The sequence below is a fragment of the Antechinus flavipes genome, chromosome 2, assembly GCF_016432865.1.
Source record: "Antechinus flavipes isolate AdamAnt ecotype Samford, QLD, Australia chromosome 2, AdamAnt_v2, whole genome shotgun sequence".
Lineage (NCBI taxonomy): Eukaryota > Metazoa > Chordata > Mammalia > Dasyuromorphia > Dasyuridae > Antechinus > Antechinus flavipes.
In genome coordinates, this window is record NC_067399.1 from 368,034,305 (window position 1) to 368,053,548 (window position 19,244).

The window sequence follows — 19,244 nt, forward strand, 5'->3', positions numbered from 1 at the left end:
TCATGAGGTATTGTGGGGAAAGTGTTTGGTAACTGTAAAATTCAGCTGTTTTTCAGTCATATCCAACTCTTTGTGACTTCATTTGGGGTTTTCACGGCAAAGATACTAGTGTGGTTTCCATTTTCTACTCCCACTCATTTTACAGATGAGGAAACTGAGGCAAATAATGACTTGCAAATAGTTAAATGACTTGTTCAGGGCCAGGTTTGAATTCAGGAAGATGAGTCTTCTTGGCTCCAACCCTAGTGCCCTATCCACTGCTCCGCTGAGCTACCCTATCTTCAGGATTTAGTCATCATCAAAAGTTAATATATTTGTTGAGCTCCTGTTTTTGTTTTGTCCTGTATCTAGTTTACTTGTAGAAGAGATATAAGAGGAGAAAACCTGCCTCTGCTTTCAGGAAACTAATAATCTTCTTTAGTTTAGTTTTCCCCAGCTATATGTAAAACAGTTTTTTATATTTGTTTTTTAAAACTTTCAGTTTCAGGTTCTTTCCCTTCCTCCCTACTCCCAACCCACATTAAGAAGGAACATGTGATTTTATACAAAACATTTCCGTAAAAGTCACGTTGCAAAAGAAAACATTCCACTCACCACCCCCCCCCCAAAAAAAAAATCCTCAAGAAAAATAAAGTTTAAAAAATAGATTATGCTTTAGTCTATATTCACACACAATCAATACTTTCTTTGGCTATGGATGGCATTTTTCATCATAGGTCCTTCAGAGTAGTCTGGAATCATTGTATTGCTGAGAATAGCAAAATCATTTATAGCTGATTATTCCACAATATTGCTATTACTTTGTACACAGTACATTTCACTTTGCTTGAGTTGATGGAGCACTTTCCAGGTTTTTCTGAGAGCATCCTGCTTGTCATTTCCCGTAGAACAATAGCATCCCATCATAACCACGTACCATAATTCATTCAGTTATTCTCCAATTAAAGGGCATCTCTTCAATTTCCATTCTTTGCCCTGAGAAAAGAGCAGCTATAAATATTTTTGTACAAACTGGTCCTTTTTCCTGTTTACTCATAGTCTTCTTGGGAGAGGAGGTGTACACACACGGAGGGCACCGCAGGACAGCGCGTACAAGAGGGGTAGCTAGTGAGTGTAGATGTGGAATTAGCAGGACCCAAGGTAGAATGGAGGCTTGGCTACATCTTGGGCAAGTTACTTCTAGGCTTTAGTTTTGTCCACAAGCCTCTGATATTCCTTCTGTCTTGAAATGGCTGATCTTTCACAGCTCTTGTCAACAATGAGGTGTTTCAGGCCAGTTCCAATGGTCCTGGGCTGGAAAGAGCCATGTACTGTGGGAGCTGAGTGTGGATCACAGCATAGCATTTTCACTCATTCTGTTGTTATTTGCTGACTTTTTGTTTTCTTTCTTATTTTTTTTTCCTTTTTGATCTGATTTTTCTTGTGCAGCAACATAATTGTATAACTATGTATAAATATTTTGGATTTAACATATTTTTAATATGTTTAACATATATTGGATTACTTGCTATCTAGGGGAGAGGATAAGGGGAAGGGGTCTAAAATTTGGAACATAAGGTTTTGCAAGGAGGGTCAGCATTGAAAAATTATCAGGGCATATATTTTGAAAATAAAAAGCTTTAATTTAAAAAAAGAAGAAGAAGAAAAATAAATAAATGAATAAAAGAATGCCTGGTCCTTTCTCTCTTAGGCACTGAAGTACTCGTTCCAGACGCATGACCGCCTGTGCTTTGTGATGGAGTATGCCAATGGAGGAGAGGTAAGGATGAGCCCTGGCAGATCCGTGGTCTCAGTCCGGAGTAATGGCCAGGCGCTGGGGAGGAGAGATAGGGCCTGGCCACGCCCCTCGGGCGCGTGCTTGTAAGGCACACAGATAGCCCGGGTACACGGTGTCAGGGACACATAGGTGGGAGCCGGCTCCCTGAAGAAGGGAGGTGTGGGATCTCTGGGGATGGTTATTTCTCATCAAAGGGATCCCCTCTGGGAATGTGGCCCATGAATTGGCTTCTAACAGGAAATCCAGTGGGGGAAGAAGGGGGGGAGACTCATTCCAGAACGATGGGGACCTTTGGACGATGGTAGAGAGGAGTCTGGTTTGGCTGTAGCATATATTTATTTATTTTTTAAATAGCTTTTTATTTACAGGTTATATGCATGGGTAATTTTACAGCACTGACAATTGCCAAACTTTTTGTTTCAATTTTTCCCCTCCTTCCCCCCACCCTCTCCCCCAGATGGCAGGGTGACCAATACATGTTAAATATGTTAAAGTATAAATTAGATACACAATAAGTATACATGGTGGTTTGGCTGGAGCATAAACAACTAGGCTTATAGCCAGAAAGACCTGGATTCAAATGTAGCCGCGGACACTCACTGCTTCTCTGATCCCGGGCATGTCACTTCACTCTCTTATGTTTATAAAATGGGGATAATAATGTTTCCCACTGCCAGGGCTCTTGTGAGGATAAAAATGACATGATTGCCAAGTACTTAGCACAGTGCCTGTTACATAGTAAGGGCTATGTGAATGTTAGTTTTCATCCTCCTCCTCCGTGGAGACAGTATAAATGGCACGGATGGGTGCTTCCAGTTTGTGGAGGATCTCGGATACTCTGCACATGAACTTGAACTTAACTTGGCAATAGGGAGTCATAGAAAGTTTAGAGCAGAATAATACGACCCAATCTGTGCAGAAGGAAAATGGATGGCCTGGGAAGGGTAAATTGGAAGGGCAAAAGGGTAGATGCTCTTAGCAGCACCCTTCGCTTTAGAAATGCTTCACTTTCTGATTCTGGTTAACTTGTTTGATTACAGGAAACAGTAATACACTGATGATTAATGCACGAAAATAGAAACTACCAGCTGTGACTGGGATGTAGGAAGCTCTCTTATCTATGGGATTTTTTTTTTTTTTTTTTTTTTGGATGGTCATACTGAAGACACTACTTTTCCTCTTCGACTTCCAGGAGTTTAGGACTCATTGGAGAGGATTAAATAGTATCTTGTCAACTTAATACCTAGTAAACATATTAAGTTATTAGAAATAGGTTAAGGTGGATAAGGATACAGGGGAAGGTAGTCAGAAAGCATTGAGTTCAAATCTGGCTTCAGTCACTTACTAACTGATCCTGGACAAGTCACTTCATCTTTTTCTGCCCCATTTCCTCACCTATAAAATGGAGTTTAATAATAGCATCTACCTTTCAGGCTTATTATGAAAGTCAGATAAGATATTTGTAAACCACTTAGCACAGTGCCTGGCACACAGTTGGAATTGTTTCTTAATTGTTGTTTTGTTTCTTTCCTTCCTTCCCTTCCCTAGAGCTGAACCTGTGGGAAGAAGGAGAAATGAAGCTTTGTGGTAGAATTGTGTTTTCCCCAGAGTCCCTGGAGGATGTGTGTAGAGGAATAGTGGTTTGAATCCAGTGTGTTTTCAGACAAAACAGACTGTATTGGCGTTTAACCTAAGAACTTCACATTATCAAGATCAATAGATTTTGTGGAAAGAGTTTTGGGAAAGAAGTCCATGGAACCCGAGTTCTTAACTCTGCTTTGTCACTTGATAGCTTATAGATTTTTTGTTTTTTGTTATTTTTCAACTTATAAAATAGATAGGATGATGCTTGAACTATTTACTTCATGGAAGGTTATAGGTTATAAAGAAAGTGCTCTGTAAGAATTAAGATGTTACTCTCTAGGGAGGAAGGAGAGAAGGAATGGAAGGAGAAAAAAAATTTGGAACTCAAAACTTATAAAAATGAGTGTTGAAAACTTTGGATGTAATTGGAAAAAATAAAATAATATTAAGTAAAAGGAAAATTAGAAGTAAGAGTCCTTCTTCCCTTTGTTTGAAAATGGTCAATTAAGAGACTGCCCTCCTAAACCTCCTGAAGCCAAGTTAGTACTCTTTCCACCTTGTCCCTTTTCCCAGTATGCTGTCTCAAAGGTTTCAGGGCACAGGGATTTGAATGCTGACTGTAGCTTCCTCTTCCAGGACTCATTTCTAGATTAGTTGGTCATTTAGACCCATGGTTCTCAAAATGTGATCCAGCGAATCTTGGGGGGAGGTGTCTCTGAAACCCTTTCAGAGGGTCTACAAATTGAAAATTAGTTTTTATTTCTAATATGGTCAGTATTTGTAAATATAACCATATGAACAAAAACTCTTTGGACAGATTCTCAATAATTTTCAATAGTATAAAGATATTGAGAACAAAAGTTTGAGAACCACTTATTTAATTAGTATTTGAATACACAGAATGCCCTCTCTTTAGTAGACCCCTTATGAAGGTTTGAATTGAAATTTTAAGAATATCTATACACAAAACTTTGGGACAAATGGGAGAAGGTGTTCATCAGGACTAGCAATCATTTTATTCCTCATACCTGCCTCAGTGCTGTTTTTTTGTCCAAAGGTCAGGAAAAAGGGAATTGAGGAGGTATAATGTGTCTCTGTCTCCACAGCTATTTTTCCATCTTTCTCGAGAACGGGTATTCTCTGAAGACAGAGCCAGGTTCTATGGGGCAGAGATCGTGTCTGCGCTGGACTACTTGCATTCTGAGAAGAATGTGGTATACAGAGACCTCAAGGTAGGGAGAACCATAATTTGGGCCTTGAAAAAAAGGGGAAGGAATACGTAACAGTATTAAAGTCAGTCTCTTGATTTTAAAAAGTTATGAAGTAAACAGAGGCAATTTGGGGTTGTGGAATTAAGAGCTAGTCTAAAAGCCAGGAAAATTTAGATTGAAATCCCACTTCTGACACTTAATGCGTGTGTCCTACTGTGTGAATGAAGTAAATCTCTCAACCTCTCTGCCCTGGGTAGTTCTCTAAGGCTTCTCTGTAAATTGCAGAGAAGGTGACAGTCTGCATCAGTAAAAGGAGGTTCTACCTCTGTCCTTATCTCCTTACATTAAATTTAACCAGCTAGTAATAAAATTGCCCTATTTTATTATATTGTTCCCATTTTTTTTTGTTTTTCTTCTGCATTTTAAAAGATGTTTTATTCCGATCTTTTCTTTTCCATTCCTTATTGTCATATCCTATAAATTAGTCCCTCTTTCACTCTACAAACCCTTCATTGTAACAAATAAGTAGATGCAAGCAAAGTATCAACATGTTGGCAGGTTTGAAAATGTGCATCTTCTTCTACACTTTTAGTCCATTATTTCTCTGCCGTAGGCAGAAAGTAAGTGTCCTCATCCCATCCAAGAGGTTTTTGAAGTCATGATTGGCCACTGCATTTCCTAAGTCCAAAGCCTTTCTGCTCAATAATTTACATTATTGTGGTCATCATATGTTCTTCTGGTTCTGAAGAGCCAGTTACTTAGCCTAGAGAAATGGCAAGAACCAGGCAAGAAGCAGAATAAACCCTGGATTTGATGTCCAGTTTTGGTGGGGAAAAGTTTGAAAGAGAAAAGAATTGAGGAAAGAAACTGAATATCTAGAGGCTTTTGGAATTGTGAAGAATACCCTCCTTTTCTGGGGAGCAAAATATGAATAGAAAAAGCACTGACACAGAATGATCACTAAAGCCTCCGTCTGATCCTTTTCTCCCCATCAAAACTCCCAAGAGTTTTGGGAACTCCAAAGAATGGTCTAGTCCACAGGTCATTTCTTCCTGGGGTGCATGTTATCCTATTCCCCAAGACCCCCATGACATCGACTATTAGGCTCCTCCTGTCCGAACACTAATTAGTACCCATGAAAAACAGTTTCTTCTCCCATAGATACTACATTCAGACCTCAGTGTTTTCTGTTATTCTTTTTAATAATGCTCATGTTGGTGAGGGACAGGGAGGTCAGTGGGATAGAACCACTTGAACAGAGCTAAACAATCCATTTTCACCAGGACATATGTGATAGCCAAGACCCTATTTGGGGCATTAGGAGAAATCGTTTGGATTTTTGTTCTATTGCTTGTTGGCTGGAGGCAGATAACTTTCTCTGGACTTTAGCTTTCTTCACTCTTAAATAAGGGGATAAAACTTCATACAGGGCACTAAGTCCTAAAGCCACAGAACTGATCTTTTTTAATCCTGATATTCAGTGTGTTAGTTTTCCTACCTACTTTTGTATTCCCTTCTTATTTGATAGACATGCTATCTACGCCTTTATTCTAGTTATTCATAAAAGTATTAAATAGCATGAGGTCAAGGACAGATCTCTGGGGCACCGCCTTTTTCCTCTCCCCTCAAGGCTGACATTGAACTACTCTTAGGTCATTCAATCAGAGTGTAACCCATCTAACTGTACTATCATCTATCTCACATCTGTCCTTCTTGCTGATAAGAAAAACATGAGCTACTTGGTTAAATACTTTGCCAAACTCTTGGTTAAAGTGTGTAGCATTTCTCTTATCTGCTAGGATATTAATCATGAAATAAAAGGAAATGAGATTAAATGCCTAGCATGAACTATTCTTTAAAAAAAATTAATGCCTCAATAATAATAATACTATAGTGTTTATATAATGTTGTAAGATTTGGAAATTACTGAGTGTTATATGGCTGAGTGTCTGAGATAGGCTTTATTTTCAGATCTTCCTGACTCACTGTACCCACTGCACCATCTAGACTATTTTTTACATCACATTTCCCATTGTTTTTCTAGATTCAGTTCTCCTTTGTGACAAGGAAAAAAATTTAAGCAAAACATCTGACAATGTTTATGTATATAATAATTTGTTCTAGTCATTCCTTTTCTCTCTAAGGCAATGGAGAGGAACGGTATATTTGATTTCTCTCTCCCTCTTCCTCCCCCTTCCCCCACCCCCCCCCCCTCCCCCCTCCCCCAGGACTTTTGTTCATTTTTCTACTATTGAAAATTCAACTTCTTTTTAGTGATCTTTTTTGTTTACCTTGTTGTAAACATTGTTTATAGTGTTTTCTTAGTTTGGCTTGTTTTGTTCTCTATTGGTTCATGCAAATTTTGCCTGAACTCTATGAATTCTTTGTATTTCTCATTTTTTACTACATAATAGTATTTCATTACATTCAAAACCTTTTTTTTTTTCCTTTACTATTCTCCAGTCAATGGGCACTTGGTCTGTTTCCAGTGCTTTGCTGCTACAAAGAATGCTGCTATTAACATTTGAGCATATACTGGACCTTTGTTTGTCTACTTCCTTTGCAGTATAAGTCCAGTAGTGGGATAGCTAAGGCAAAAAGTAAGGGTGGCTTACTTTTTCTACATAATTACACATTGAAATCTTTAATAATTAGGCAACTTGTGGTAATCCCCTGTATATTTTGGACATCAAAATATTCCTGGATTCCCAGAAATATTCAGTATAACAACCCCCACCCTCGTTCAACAGTTTTCTTCTTACACAAGTGCTTTCAATTCCACTTAGACTAACTTGCCCTTCAGATTATTATTAGGTTAGTGGATCCTACATGTTCTTTCTTTGAAACCTTTGAAACCTTCCCTAAAACCTAGATTAGATATCAGCTTTGGGGGTCACTCTTTCTTCTCCTTCTCTATCAAAATTCTATGATGGAATTCCCCCCGCCCCGGTTCCCATCATTTTTATGTCAATCAGTTCCTCCTTCTTGATGAGAACAAGGTCAAGAATAGTAGTTCCTCTTGTTAGTTCTTCCACCTTTAGAACAATGCAATTAGATAAGCCAAGAACTTATTATCTATCCTACTTCAAGTAGAATAAGGGAGAAAGCTGTAACAGATACTTAACTAAGTGAATTCTCCCATCACTATATCATATCCCAGTGCCATACTTGTGGTCGCTGATATACTCCAGGGACAATATTGATTAGTTCTGTTTCTGCCTTTGCTGCTCTTATTCCAAAGGCTTGCACCCAGGTTTCCCTCCTGTGGTTCCTTGATCTCCTCATATGGGTTTCTTTTTTAATATGTACTGCTATTTTTAAAAATATATTTTTATTTTGACTATTTCCCATTTACATGTAAAATTATTTTAACATTAATTTTCTTTAAAATTTTGAGTTCCAAACTCTCTTCTCCTCTCCTTCCCCACCTGGATTTGATATTGATTATATATTGTTATTTCAAGCTTCTCTTCCATCCCCATTTCCCTTTCTTGCCCAGCTTTACCTTATTTTATAAGATATGCCCTTCTAAAGCCATATTCCACTCAATGGATCTCCATTCACCAATTGTTAGTGATATCTATTAAGTCCTATCTACTTCATTATGTTAGGATCTCATTCAGCTTATTTGCTACCATTCTTTGTGCATTTCTTTTATTATTATAATTTTTTAAAAAAGATAGCTTTTTATTTTCAAAACATAGACAAAAAAGTTTTCAACATTCACCCTTGCAAAATCTGTGTTTCAAATTTTTCTTCCCCCCCTCCCCTAGGCGCAATATATGTTAGACATATGCATTTCTTCTATACATATTTCCACATTTATCATGTTACACCTGAAAAATCAGATCAAAAAGGAGAAAAAAATGAGAAAACAAACAAGAAAAAAAGGTGAAAATGCTATGTTGTGATACATATTCAGTCTCAACAGTCTTCTTTCTGCATGCAGACGTCTCTCTCTATCTCTCTGTGCTTTTCTATATAGACATCTGAGGTCAAGGCTATCTCCTTCCTTGGATTTTATCTCTTGTTATTTCTGGGCATCTCTTCTTCCTACTCATGTGTCTTGCTCTCTTTCATATCTAGCCTGTAGATGTTTTTAGGGTTTCTTTTTTTCCTCCTTTGCCTCTTTATTTTTGTTTTAAAGTCCTTTTAATTATATTTGTAAAACTCCACGCAAACCCGTTTTTACCAGCTTTTATTAAGTGCACTACTGACCTAGGAATGAGCTCAAGATTTCTGTATGTACCAAGGCACTTTTGCATCCATTTCTGCAAGTTATCCAGTGACTCCCACATATATTTCTGGAACACCAGTGGTTTGTGCTCAGAGCTTTGGGAGAGTCAGAAAGTCAAAAGACTTGATCCTATGCTTAGGAATCACCTCATTTGGGCAGGTGGAATCAGGGAGAATGGAAATGCACGCAGCTATAGGAGCATTGAGGAGGGGGAATACTTTTTGATTTTAGGGGTAGGAAGTGTAACACAGGGAAGGCTTTACAGAGAGGGGAGCATTGGAAGTCTGGGGAGACTTTTCCATGTGGTTTTTGGTACTCTCTCAGATGTGTTAGTTTCCACATCTGGCTTTTTCTTGCCTAAAAGGTGAATAATAGCTAGGGTACAACAGGAGGAGTTCCTAGCTTGGAAATCAGGAGATTTTGGGTTCTTATATGAATCTTGGGTGAATCCCCTTCCTGGATAAAACAGATTGGGGTCGGGAGTCAGTGAATTCTGACCTTCTCTTATCTGAGGTCTATCCCAGCTCCAGTTTTCTATGTTCTCTTGGGTCCAGTCTGTGGTTCTAACCTTGTATTGTTTTGGACTTCTCCTGCTCAGTTGGAAAACCTAATGCTGGACAAAGATGGTCACATCAAAATCACTGACTTCGGTCTGTGCAAGGAGGGGATCAAGGATGGTGCTACGATGAAGACCTTCTGCGGGACTCCAGAATATCTGGCCCCTGAGGTAAGTTGGTTCTATTGGTTCTGTCTCCCTGCCCTCCTTTCTTTTGTGGGCCTCAGTTTCTCCACTTGCAAAGTGAGGGGGTTGGAGCGGATGAGCACCACGGCGTACACATGGGAGGTAAACTATCTTTACCATTCTTCATAGAGGTGATTAATAAATACTTATTGGCTGGCTAGGCCAGCTGCTTTGTGTTCCAACTCAGTTTTCTTGGGAGATTGGTACTTTCAGTAGATATTTGTTGAGCCTGATACATGTAGAATACTGCTCCAAGAAGATACATGGTTTGGATGATTTCAGTTCCTACTGCCATTGAGATCCTCTCTAGCGTGCTCTAGATTACATGCCATCTTTCAATGACCCACAGTTAGAGATTTCTCTCTCAGTGCCTCACTAAAGGAACTCATGCTAACTACTAAACCCATTTCCTTTTTTAAAGTGATTTTCCCCCCAATTACATATAAAAACAATTTTAACATTGTTTTTCAAATTTTGAGTTTCAAATTCTCTCCCTTCCCCTCTCATTGAGAGGCAAGCAATTTTACTACATTATACATGTGTAGTCATGTAAAACCCAGTTGCATTTAAGTCATGCTGTGAAAGAATCATAGACCCAAAAAATGCAGAACAAGGGCAGCTAGGTGGTGCAGTGGGTAGAGCACCAGCCCTGAAGTCAGGAGGACCTGAGTTCAAATATGGTCTCAGACACTTAACACTTCCTAGCTGTGTGACCCTGGGCAAGTCACTTAATCCCAATTGCCTCAGCAAAAAAAAAAAAAAAAAAAAAAAACCCCCCAAAACACAAAACCCCCTGAAAAATAAAGAAGGTGAAGAAAAAGAATCGGTCTGTTTTCAGGCTGCAGTTGTTCTTTCTTTGGAGATGGACAGCACCTTTCAGAATTGTCTCATGTCATTGTATTGCTGAGAATTGCTAAATTATTCTGAGCAGATCATCATATAGTATTGCTGTCACTATGTACAATATTCTGCTGGTTCTGCTTATTTCACTTAACATCAATTCATGTAAGTCTTTCTAGGTTTTTCTGAGAGCATCTTGCTCATCATTTCTTATAGTGGGATAATATTCCATCACAATCATATATAATCCCTTGTTCAACCATTCCCCAATTTTTGGGTATCTTCTCAATTTCTAATTCTTTGCCACCACTGAAAGAGCTGCTATAAATAACCCATTTCTTTTTATAGGAAACTGAAAACAACTGCTAAGCACTCTAAGTATAAATACTTTGCAGAGGCCAAAGGTTGTTCTAATCCTGCTCATAACTTTCTCCTCTTTGATTTAAATAGTCTTCTTTCCTTTTTAAAACAAATTGACACATTTTTTTCTGATGTGACAAGAGCTTCCCAGCAAGTCTCCTTCTAAAGTATTCCAAATGTCTTGGTTTTGAGAGTATAGTACTAACATTAACTTTGTATTTGATCAGAGTTTTGTTGCCTTCATTGTTCTGGTTGTTATGTATAGTATAGTGGTTGCTGTTTATATTGTCCTGCTGTTTTCACTCTGTATCATTTCAGTTTTCCCGGATTTCTCTGAATTGTTCACTTTTTGCTTCTTTTTTTGCTATCTTTTATTACTCACATATAACTCATAGTTTCAACAGTTACTCCATCATTGGTTACATATTTTGTTTTCAGCTTTTTTGGTGTTCTTTTGAGAGGAAGAACTGCCTTTTGCTTTTCTTTGTATTCCCAGCACTTGTCATAGTACCTGGCACACAGTAGGTACTTAATAAATGCCTTTTTACTGACTATTACAAATAATGGTGTTCTGAACATTTTTGTACATTTGGGTTTTTTTCTTGCTGTCAGTAACCTCCTGGGGTATATCCAGGCCCAGTAGTGAAATCTTTGGGTCAAAGGGTATGAACAATTTAGTAATTTTTCTTGTGTAACACCAAATGGTTTTCCAGAATGGTTGAACCAATTCAAAGCTTTACCAGCAGGGAATTAGCATGTCTGCCTCTGTTACTTGTAATATGTTTTTAACTTGATGGATGTGAGGCAATACTTCAGGGTTGTTTTAATTTTAGTTTTCTCTAATTATTAAATGATTTGAACATTTTTTAAGGGATGACTGGTAGCCTGTATTTTTTTTTAATTACTCATATTCTTTGACCACATGTGTATTTAATAATGGTTCTTAGTTATGTAAATAAGTATCCATTCCCTAGTAATTTTGGATAAGAACTGTTTTTTTAATAAACTAGCCTTTTCTTTATCTCAATTGTGAGCTTTGCTGGGGGTGGGGGCGGGGAGAGGGAGTGTTCCTCTTTGGGTCTACCCTTTCTTCTTTGATGGGTAAGTTCTGTATTGAGTGCTGAAAGACCTACACAATTTAGGTAAAACACAGAAAAGAGGTAGGATGCAAACACAGAAAATTATAATTTATAGTATTACAATAATAGTAGCTTAGTGGTATAGTAGATAGAATGCTGGATCTGTTGTCATAAGAACCTAAGTTCAACTCTGGACTCAAGATTTTAATTAGCTATATTTAATAGCTAATAGTAGGTAAATGACTTAACCTCTGTTTGCCTTAGTTCCCTCATCTGTAAAATAGTGATAATAATATGTACTTTTCAGAATTGTTGTGAGAACCAAATGAATAATATTTGTAAAATACTTAGTGCAGTGCCTGGCACATAGTAGGCATTTAATAAATGCTTTTTTCTATCTTTTTTCCTTCAGTAAGGGAAAAGTATATAATGCACTGACTATGTCCTGGATTATCTCTCCTTTACTCAAGGTCACCTTTCAGTCCCCACTTGGAAATGAAGTCCAGTTTTTTGCATCCCAAGGTCTCAACCTTTTATTTACCCTCACCATTGTTGGCTCACAATAGCTAATAATCTCCCGTTTGGCCCTTTTATTTCCCATTCCCCACTTTGCTACCATCTGGGGGGGGGGGGGAGGACGGACAGACGGTCTCTCAGTTTTTCCCTCTTTCAAATGAAGGAATCAAATTAATTTCTTTTCCCTTTCTGGGATTTAATTTTTTTATTTGTAAATTGACAGTATTTGGCCCTTTGAGCACTGAGATTCTACATTCTGTGACTGTTGACTTGGCTTAAATTGGGTTTGAGAAGGAACACGCTGTTTGTTTAATCACTGCCCCTGATCATCCTCTGGTCTGGACATTAACTAAGAGCTAATGTCAATCATGTTTGGATTGTTGTGAGGAAGATTTGAGTTACCCATAAGGGAGATGGGCTTACTTCAGCAGGTGGTAAGTTCCTTATCACTGGAAGTATTCAAAGACAGGGAGGATGACCACTTAGTTGTTAGGGATATTGTAGAAAGAGATGTTTATTCAGATATGATTGGAATTCTCCACTTCTATGGCTTTAGCTCTGTCCTAACTCCCTAAACTTTATTAGCTGTGCTAAGTGACAAAACCCTGGAACTAATGTGTTGAATTTCTTTGTCCCATGTCCACTTGCCACCCACTGTCTCTTTCCCTGAGATGGGATTCACATGCTTCTTCAGTGTGGAAATGAGAATACTGAGTTTCAAAAAGTTAAGTTAATTTGTTTGGGGTCTTACACCAGCATGGAGGCTAAACCAGGGCTTGCATCCAAGTGTCCTGACCTCCTATCTGGTGTCCCAATCATGGAATTCCTTTACTGCATGCATGCATGTGTGTTTGTATGTGGGTTTACATCCTTTTTTTGCTTTTTTATATGTATTTTTGAACTTGAATTTTCAAGGTTTCTCCCCTCCACTTGCAAGAATTAAGATTGCCATTAAACATATGAAGTCATACTATAAGCTTCATCTGGGATTAGAGGTACTACTTGTTATTATGCAGGCTTATGGGGCTCTGACTTAATCTCACATAGCTAAAATATCTCTTCCCTTTCAAGTGTACCAGATTCTTTTACCCAGTAAATCTCAATCAAAAGAGCCTTGAATTAGAGATTAGGAAAAGGAAGGGTATAATCATTTATTAAGCTCTTATTATAATAAAATTAAAATCAATATATAAAATGAAATATAAATAAAAGCCAGATAATTGTGCTAAGTCCTTTACTTTTACTCATTTGATCCTCACTACAGCCCTGTATTGTAGATGCTATTCTTTTACCAGTTTTAAAGTTAATAAAAACTGAGGCAGGCAGAAGTTAAGTAGCTTTTGATCCTTACAACAATCTGTAAAGTAAGGGTTATTATTATTCCCATTTTTTGAGGAAATTGAGGGAGGCAAAGGTTAAGTAACTTTGCTGGGGACACACCATTACTAATTGTCTGGTCTTCCTGACTTTAAGCCCATTAGCTTTATCTATTACACCACATAGCTACCCCTAGGGCATGTTGATTTGAGCTCAGTGTGATTTGAGACAAGTCAGTTTACTCCTTTTTGCCTCAGGTTTGTTCACCTGTAAAATGGACAAGATATATTCTAATATTGCCAGGTTCTTGAGGTTTTGAGGAGAGTACTTAAGAAAAAAATTGAAAACCCTGTAGAAATGTGAGTATTTGTTGTCTTTGAGGGCACCAGGAAAAGGAGTTATTATTGGAATTCAGTAGGGAGGAAGGGACAGATGAAATAGAGGAAGGGTTGTGAGCAAAAGTATAGAATTAGGGAAAGGGCATTTTTTTTTTTTGTATTTTGGGGGAAGTGGGGTGATTCTAAAATATACTTTTTTTTGTTTAATAGTTTTTTTTATTTTTCCAAATACATGCAAAGGTAGTTTCCAAAATTTTCTTCTGCCTTCTTTACTTCCCCCCTTTTAAAGACAGCAAGCAATCTGATATAGGTTAAACATGTGCAGTTCTTCTAATGCACGAGAAAAATCAAAGAGGGGAAAAAACATGAGAAAGAAAAAACAAACAACAACAAAAGGGGGAAAACACTATGCTTTTAGCCACATTCAGTCTCCATGGTTCTGTCTCTGAAGGCGCATGGCTCTTTCCATCCCAAGTCTGTTGGAATTACCTTGAATCACCTTATCGTTAAAAAAGAGAAAGGACATTGTTTTGAAAGCGAAGGGAAGAGGGGATTCCTTAGAGCAGTGGTCCCCAAACTTTTGTTTTCAGTGTCTTTATTCTATTAAAAATTATTGAGGATCTCTCCAAAGCGTTTTTGTTTATCTGGATTATATTTATAGACATTTACCATATTGGAAATAAAAACTATTTTTGAATTTGTAGACCCTCTAAAAGGGATTCAGAGATCCCCAGGATTCTCTAGACTATGCTTTGAGAACCACTGCCTTAGAGGAATCCTAAGGGAAAACGTATAGAGGGAGTGGGATATTTGGGGGGGGGGGGTGTCTCTAGCAGTGTTTGATGTATGTCACTGTGTTAAGTATGTGGCTGGTCATATGTTGGTACAGGAGATATAATTCGTGTATCATTTGTGTGTCAGAGAGGTAATTCTGTCCCTGTGATGGGAGAAGACGAGGAGAGCTGGCTTCCCCAGCCGTGAGTATGAGGGAAAGAAAAGCATAGTAGTGCCCTTGTCGCTTTACAGGTCTGGGGCGGATGAGGCTGTGCTTCAAAGGTAGAGACACTGCTGTGACCTCCTGTTAGGCCGACTCAGGCTCTGGGAATCCAGGAATCCCAGCGGGGAGAGGCCGGGCAGCTGTGTTGGTCTGTGTTCTGTGGGCAGCTGCAGTGACAGCTGTCCTATTAGGGTGAATTACCCAGAGAGGCTGTAAATAGACCTGAGGCCAGGGGAGGGACGGCAACCTGATCCTCAGCCCTAACCTTCCCAGAAGCATCCCCCATCCCCCAAGTGCTCAATGATAGGCAGGGAGCTTCATGGGCAGAGGTGGGTCTGACCGCACCAGAAATCTCCCTTATAGGATTTAGAACTGGAAGAAACATCAAAAACTCATTTTTTCCCCCATATCACCTTCATTTCAGAATTAAATATATCCTTCCCCTTCCCTGCTCAGTGATCCTTCCCCAATTAATTAAAAGAGAAAAGAAAAAGATGGAAATCAGTTGAGTGATGTTGGCCAATGCATTGGCCATGTCTAATAGAGTATGCAATATTCCATACCCAAATCCCCCAACTCTGCAAAGAAGGGAAGGGACTGCTTCTCTTCTCCAGGGCCAAGTTTGGTTCTTATAATTACATAATATTCAGTTCTATTTTTATTCTTTCCTTTTATATTGTCATTCTAACCCCTTCATTTTATAACTGGAAAAATAGGCCTTTTCCAAGGTCACATAGGTAGTAGTAGTGGGCAGAAAGGAGATTAGAATCTAGGTCTGCTTCATATTTTACTCCCTCCAGTAGGCAGAGAACTCAGAGTGGGATGGTGAAAAAAGGTAGGGAGTTCCTTGATAAACTTTAGTGGGAGAGACCATCGGACTAAGACTAAAGCTCTCTTGCTTATGTGTTGTGTGATCTTTCTTGGGCTCTCCTTTCTCCAGACCCGTCATACTTCCATTCCCTTGAAGGTTGGACTAGGTGATAGATTCTAAGTTCCCTTCCAGATCTGTTATTTTCTTTTTTAGTCCCATGTCACTGAAACTATTCAAACAAAAGCTTGATAACCCCCTGCCCGGAGACTGATTCAGGGATTCCTTTATGTGTGAAATTGCGCTAGTGCTCTCACTTCTGTAAGGTAATGGGCTCCTCATCTCTGAAGATGTTTGAGCAGAAGCTGGGTGACTCTCAGAGGCTGGAGAGTGAATGACCTTCAATGGGAGCTTACTGCAGAGATTTCTTCCTAATAAACATTGGAGATTAATCTCTTTCTGTGTAAATATTACCCTTCATCTTTAAAAAGGTCTCATTGAAGAATCTCGTTTATGCCTCTTGTCCAGCTAGTGTCTATACATCTACGGCACTTTCCAAAACTGTTTCTCAATAATAGTCATAGTAACAAGACCTAATTAGGAAACACCTCACTTACAAGTTAAGTAGTAAAAAGCATTAGTTTCACCATTTTATTGGTGAAGAAACTGGGTTTTAATCTTAAGCCATTTGTCCCAGTAAACCCAGCTCATAAAGATCAGTGCTGAGACTTGAACCTCTCTCTCTCCATGCCCAGCATTCTTTCCACTTCACTGTACTCTGTTCACTATTCTTCTGTTATCACTGCTAATCCTCACGACAGCTGGGCAAGACTTCCAGGTCGGTCCTCCCTCCATCTTGGCTCGAATGTAAACTCCTCAAGGGCAAGGACTTTATTTCATTCTTGCCTTTTTGTCTATAGTTTTTTGTGCAAAATAGGTAACTAGTATGTGTTGATAGGTTGATGTTGAGAAAGAAACTTAGACATAAAGGAAGAGACCACGTCATGGTGTCAAAATCCAGGGAATAATTAACCCAAGAAGGGCTAGTGAAGAAAGGAAGCTGGCTGCGAGCTCCTTGGCAAGGCACTATGGTGGGAAAGACCTCTGGCCTAAGAGTTTAGAGGCCAGGGTTCAAGTCCTAACCCTGGAATCTCCCTCTTGTTTCCTTGCCCCACAGGTGCTAGAAGACAATGACTATGGACGGGCAGTGGACTGGTGGGGCCTGGGAGTGGTCATGTATGAGATGATGTGTGGCCGGCTGCCCTTCTACAACCAGGATCATGAGAAGCTGTTTGAGCTGATCCTCATGGAGGAGATTCGATTTCCTCGAACACTGTCCCCGGACGCCAAGTCTCTTTTGTCAGGGTTGCTGAAAAAGGACCCCAAGCAGAGGTAAGCCCTGCTGGCTGCATCTTCACTTAGAAAACGACAAATTCGTATTATCTGTGTTCTATTGTATTTTTGGTTTATTTTGTTAAGTATTTCCCAATTACAGTTTAATCTGGTGCCAGACCCAGAGTCTGTTTGACAACTCTGTCCTAGAGCAAATAAGTGCCTAGCACAGGGTCACAGCGCCCATAGGTGACATTAATCGAAGTTGAACCATGCCTTCTTTGGCTTTGAAGCTAGTTCTCATGCTGTCTCTCAAAAGGAAAAACTTGTAAACGTCTAAAAATTAGAACTGCTCAAAAGTAATGTGGACCACTTTCAGGAAGTAATTGGCTCCCTGTTACCACAAGGGCCTAATTAGATGGATTCAGTGATCAGAGTGATCACCAAAGGATTTCTTTCCTAGGAAGATGGACTACTGAGTAGTCCTTCCTAAGCTTGAGAGTGTGGAATTCAATGTGGAATACTAAGTGAGATGAAGGAAATGCCTGAGGTGCCATATATCAGGGGACATTGTAAGTTATTCTGCAGCCATGGGCAGAAATTTTGCCCCAAAGTTCCTCTGTTTCGGAGGCTCATTATGCAGAGGCCTGGTCTCTTGACCTTGAACTCTCCTGGTTTATAAAATGATTTCTTCATGATAGCCCTTTGAGGATAGGGAATGAAAAATAATTCTTTTTTAAAAAGAATTTTTTTTTTCCCCAAAATATACATAAAGATAGTTTTCAACGTTCAACTTTGTAAAACCTTGTGTCCCAAACTTTTCTCTCTCCTTAATCTCCCCTCTCCCCAGGAAAAAACACAATCTGATATATGTTAAATTATGGGCAATCCTTTTAAACATTTCTATATCTGTCATGTTGTACGAGAAAAATCAGACCAAAAGAGTGGTTTTTTTACACCACAAGAAAAGTTGAAAATACTATGCTTCAATAGAGTCTTCATAGTCTGCTCTCTGGATGTGGATGACATTTTCCATCATAATGGTCTGAGGTCACTGCATTGCTGAGAAGAGCTAAGTCTGTTATTTTTTTTTTTTAATAGCTTTTTATTTACAAGATATATGCATGGGTAGTTTTTCAGCATTGACAATTGTAAAACCTTTTGTTCCAGTTTTTCTCCTCCTTCTCCCCACCCTCTCCCCCAGATGGCAGGTTGACCAATACATGTAAAATATGTTAAAGTTAAATACAACATATGTATACATGTCCATATAGTTATTTTGTAGCACAAGAAGCATTGGACTTTGAAATAGTGTACAATTAGCCTGTGAAGGAAATCAAAAATGCAGGTGGACAAAAATAGAGGGATTGGGAATTTTGTGTAGTGGTTCATAGTCATCTCCCAGAGTTCTTTCCCTGGGTGTAGCACCTATGGGCACTGTGGCCCTGTCTCTTCATTATTGAACAAATCTCATTGTTTCATCTCATTGTCGAAGAGGGCCACATCCATCAGAATTGATATTGAAGTATATAATGTTCCTGGCCTCGCTCATTTCACACAGCATCAGTTCGTGTAAGTCTCTCCAAGACTCTCTGTATTCATCCTGCTGGTCATTTCTTACAGAACAATAATATTCCATAATATTCATATACTGCAATTTACCCAGCCATTCTCCAACTGATGGGCATCCATTCATTTTCCAGCTTCTAGCCACTACAAACAGGGCTGCCACAAACATTTTGGCACATACAGGTCCCTTTCCCTCCTTTATGATCTCTTTGGGATATAAGCTTAGTAGTAGCACTGATGGATCAGTGGGTATGCACAGTTTGGTAACTTTTTGAGCATAGTTCCAAATCATTCTCCAGAATGGCTGGCTGTATTCACAATTTCACCAACAATGTATCAGTGTCCCTGTTTTCCCACATCCCCTCTGACATTGCACATTATCTTTCCCTGTCATTCTAGCCAATCTGACAGGTGTGTAGTGGTATCTCAGAGTGGTCTTAATTTGCATTTCTCTGATTAATAATGTAAATCTGTCATTGTTGACCATTACATAATCTTGCTATTACTGTGTATAGTGTTTTCCTGGTTATTCTCACT

At 38.9% G+C, this 19,244-nt stretch overlaps 1 protein-coding gene across 2 annotated transcripts in view; it reads left to right on the forward strand.

The window, feature by feature from the left end:
* Positions 1-19,244, forward strand: part of AKT1 (AKT serine/threonine kinase 1) — a 127,848-nt gene that overhangs the window by 84,416 nt on the left and 24,188 nt on the right. For both annotated transcript variants that reach the window (XM_051978263.1, XM_051978264.1), the window contains exons 8-11: positions 1,691-1,759; positions 4,468-4,593; positions 9,408-9,536; positions 16,984-17,198. In XM_051978263.1, coding sequence (XP_051834223.1) covers positions 1,691-1,759; positions 4,468-4,593; positions 9,408-9,536; positions 16,984-17,198 — 539 coding nt within the window. The remainder of the gene's footprint in view (positions 1-1,690; positions 1,760-4,467; positions 4,594-9,407; positions 9,537-16,983; positions 17,199-19,244) is intronic.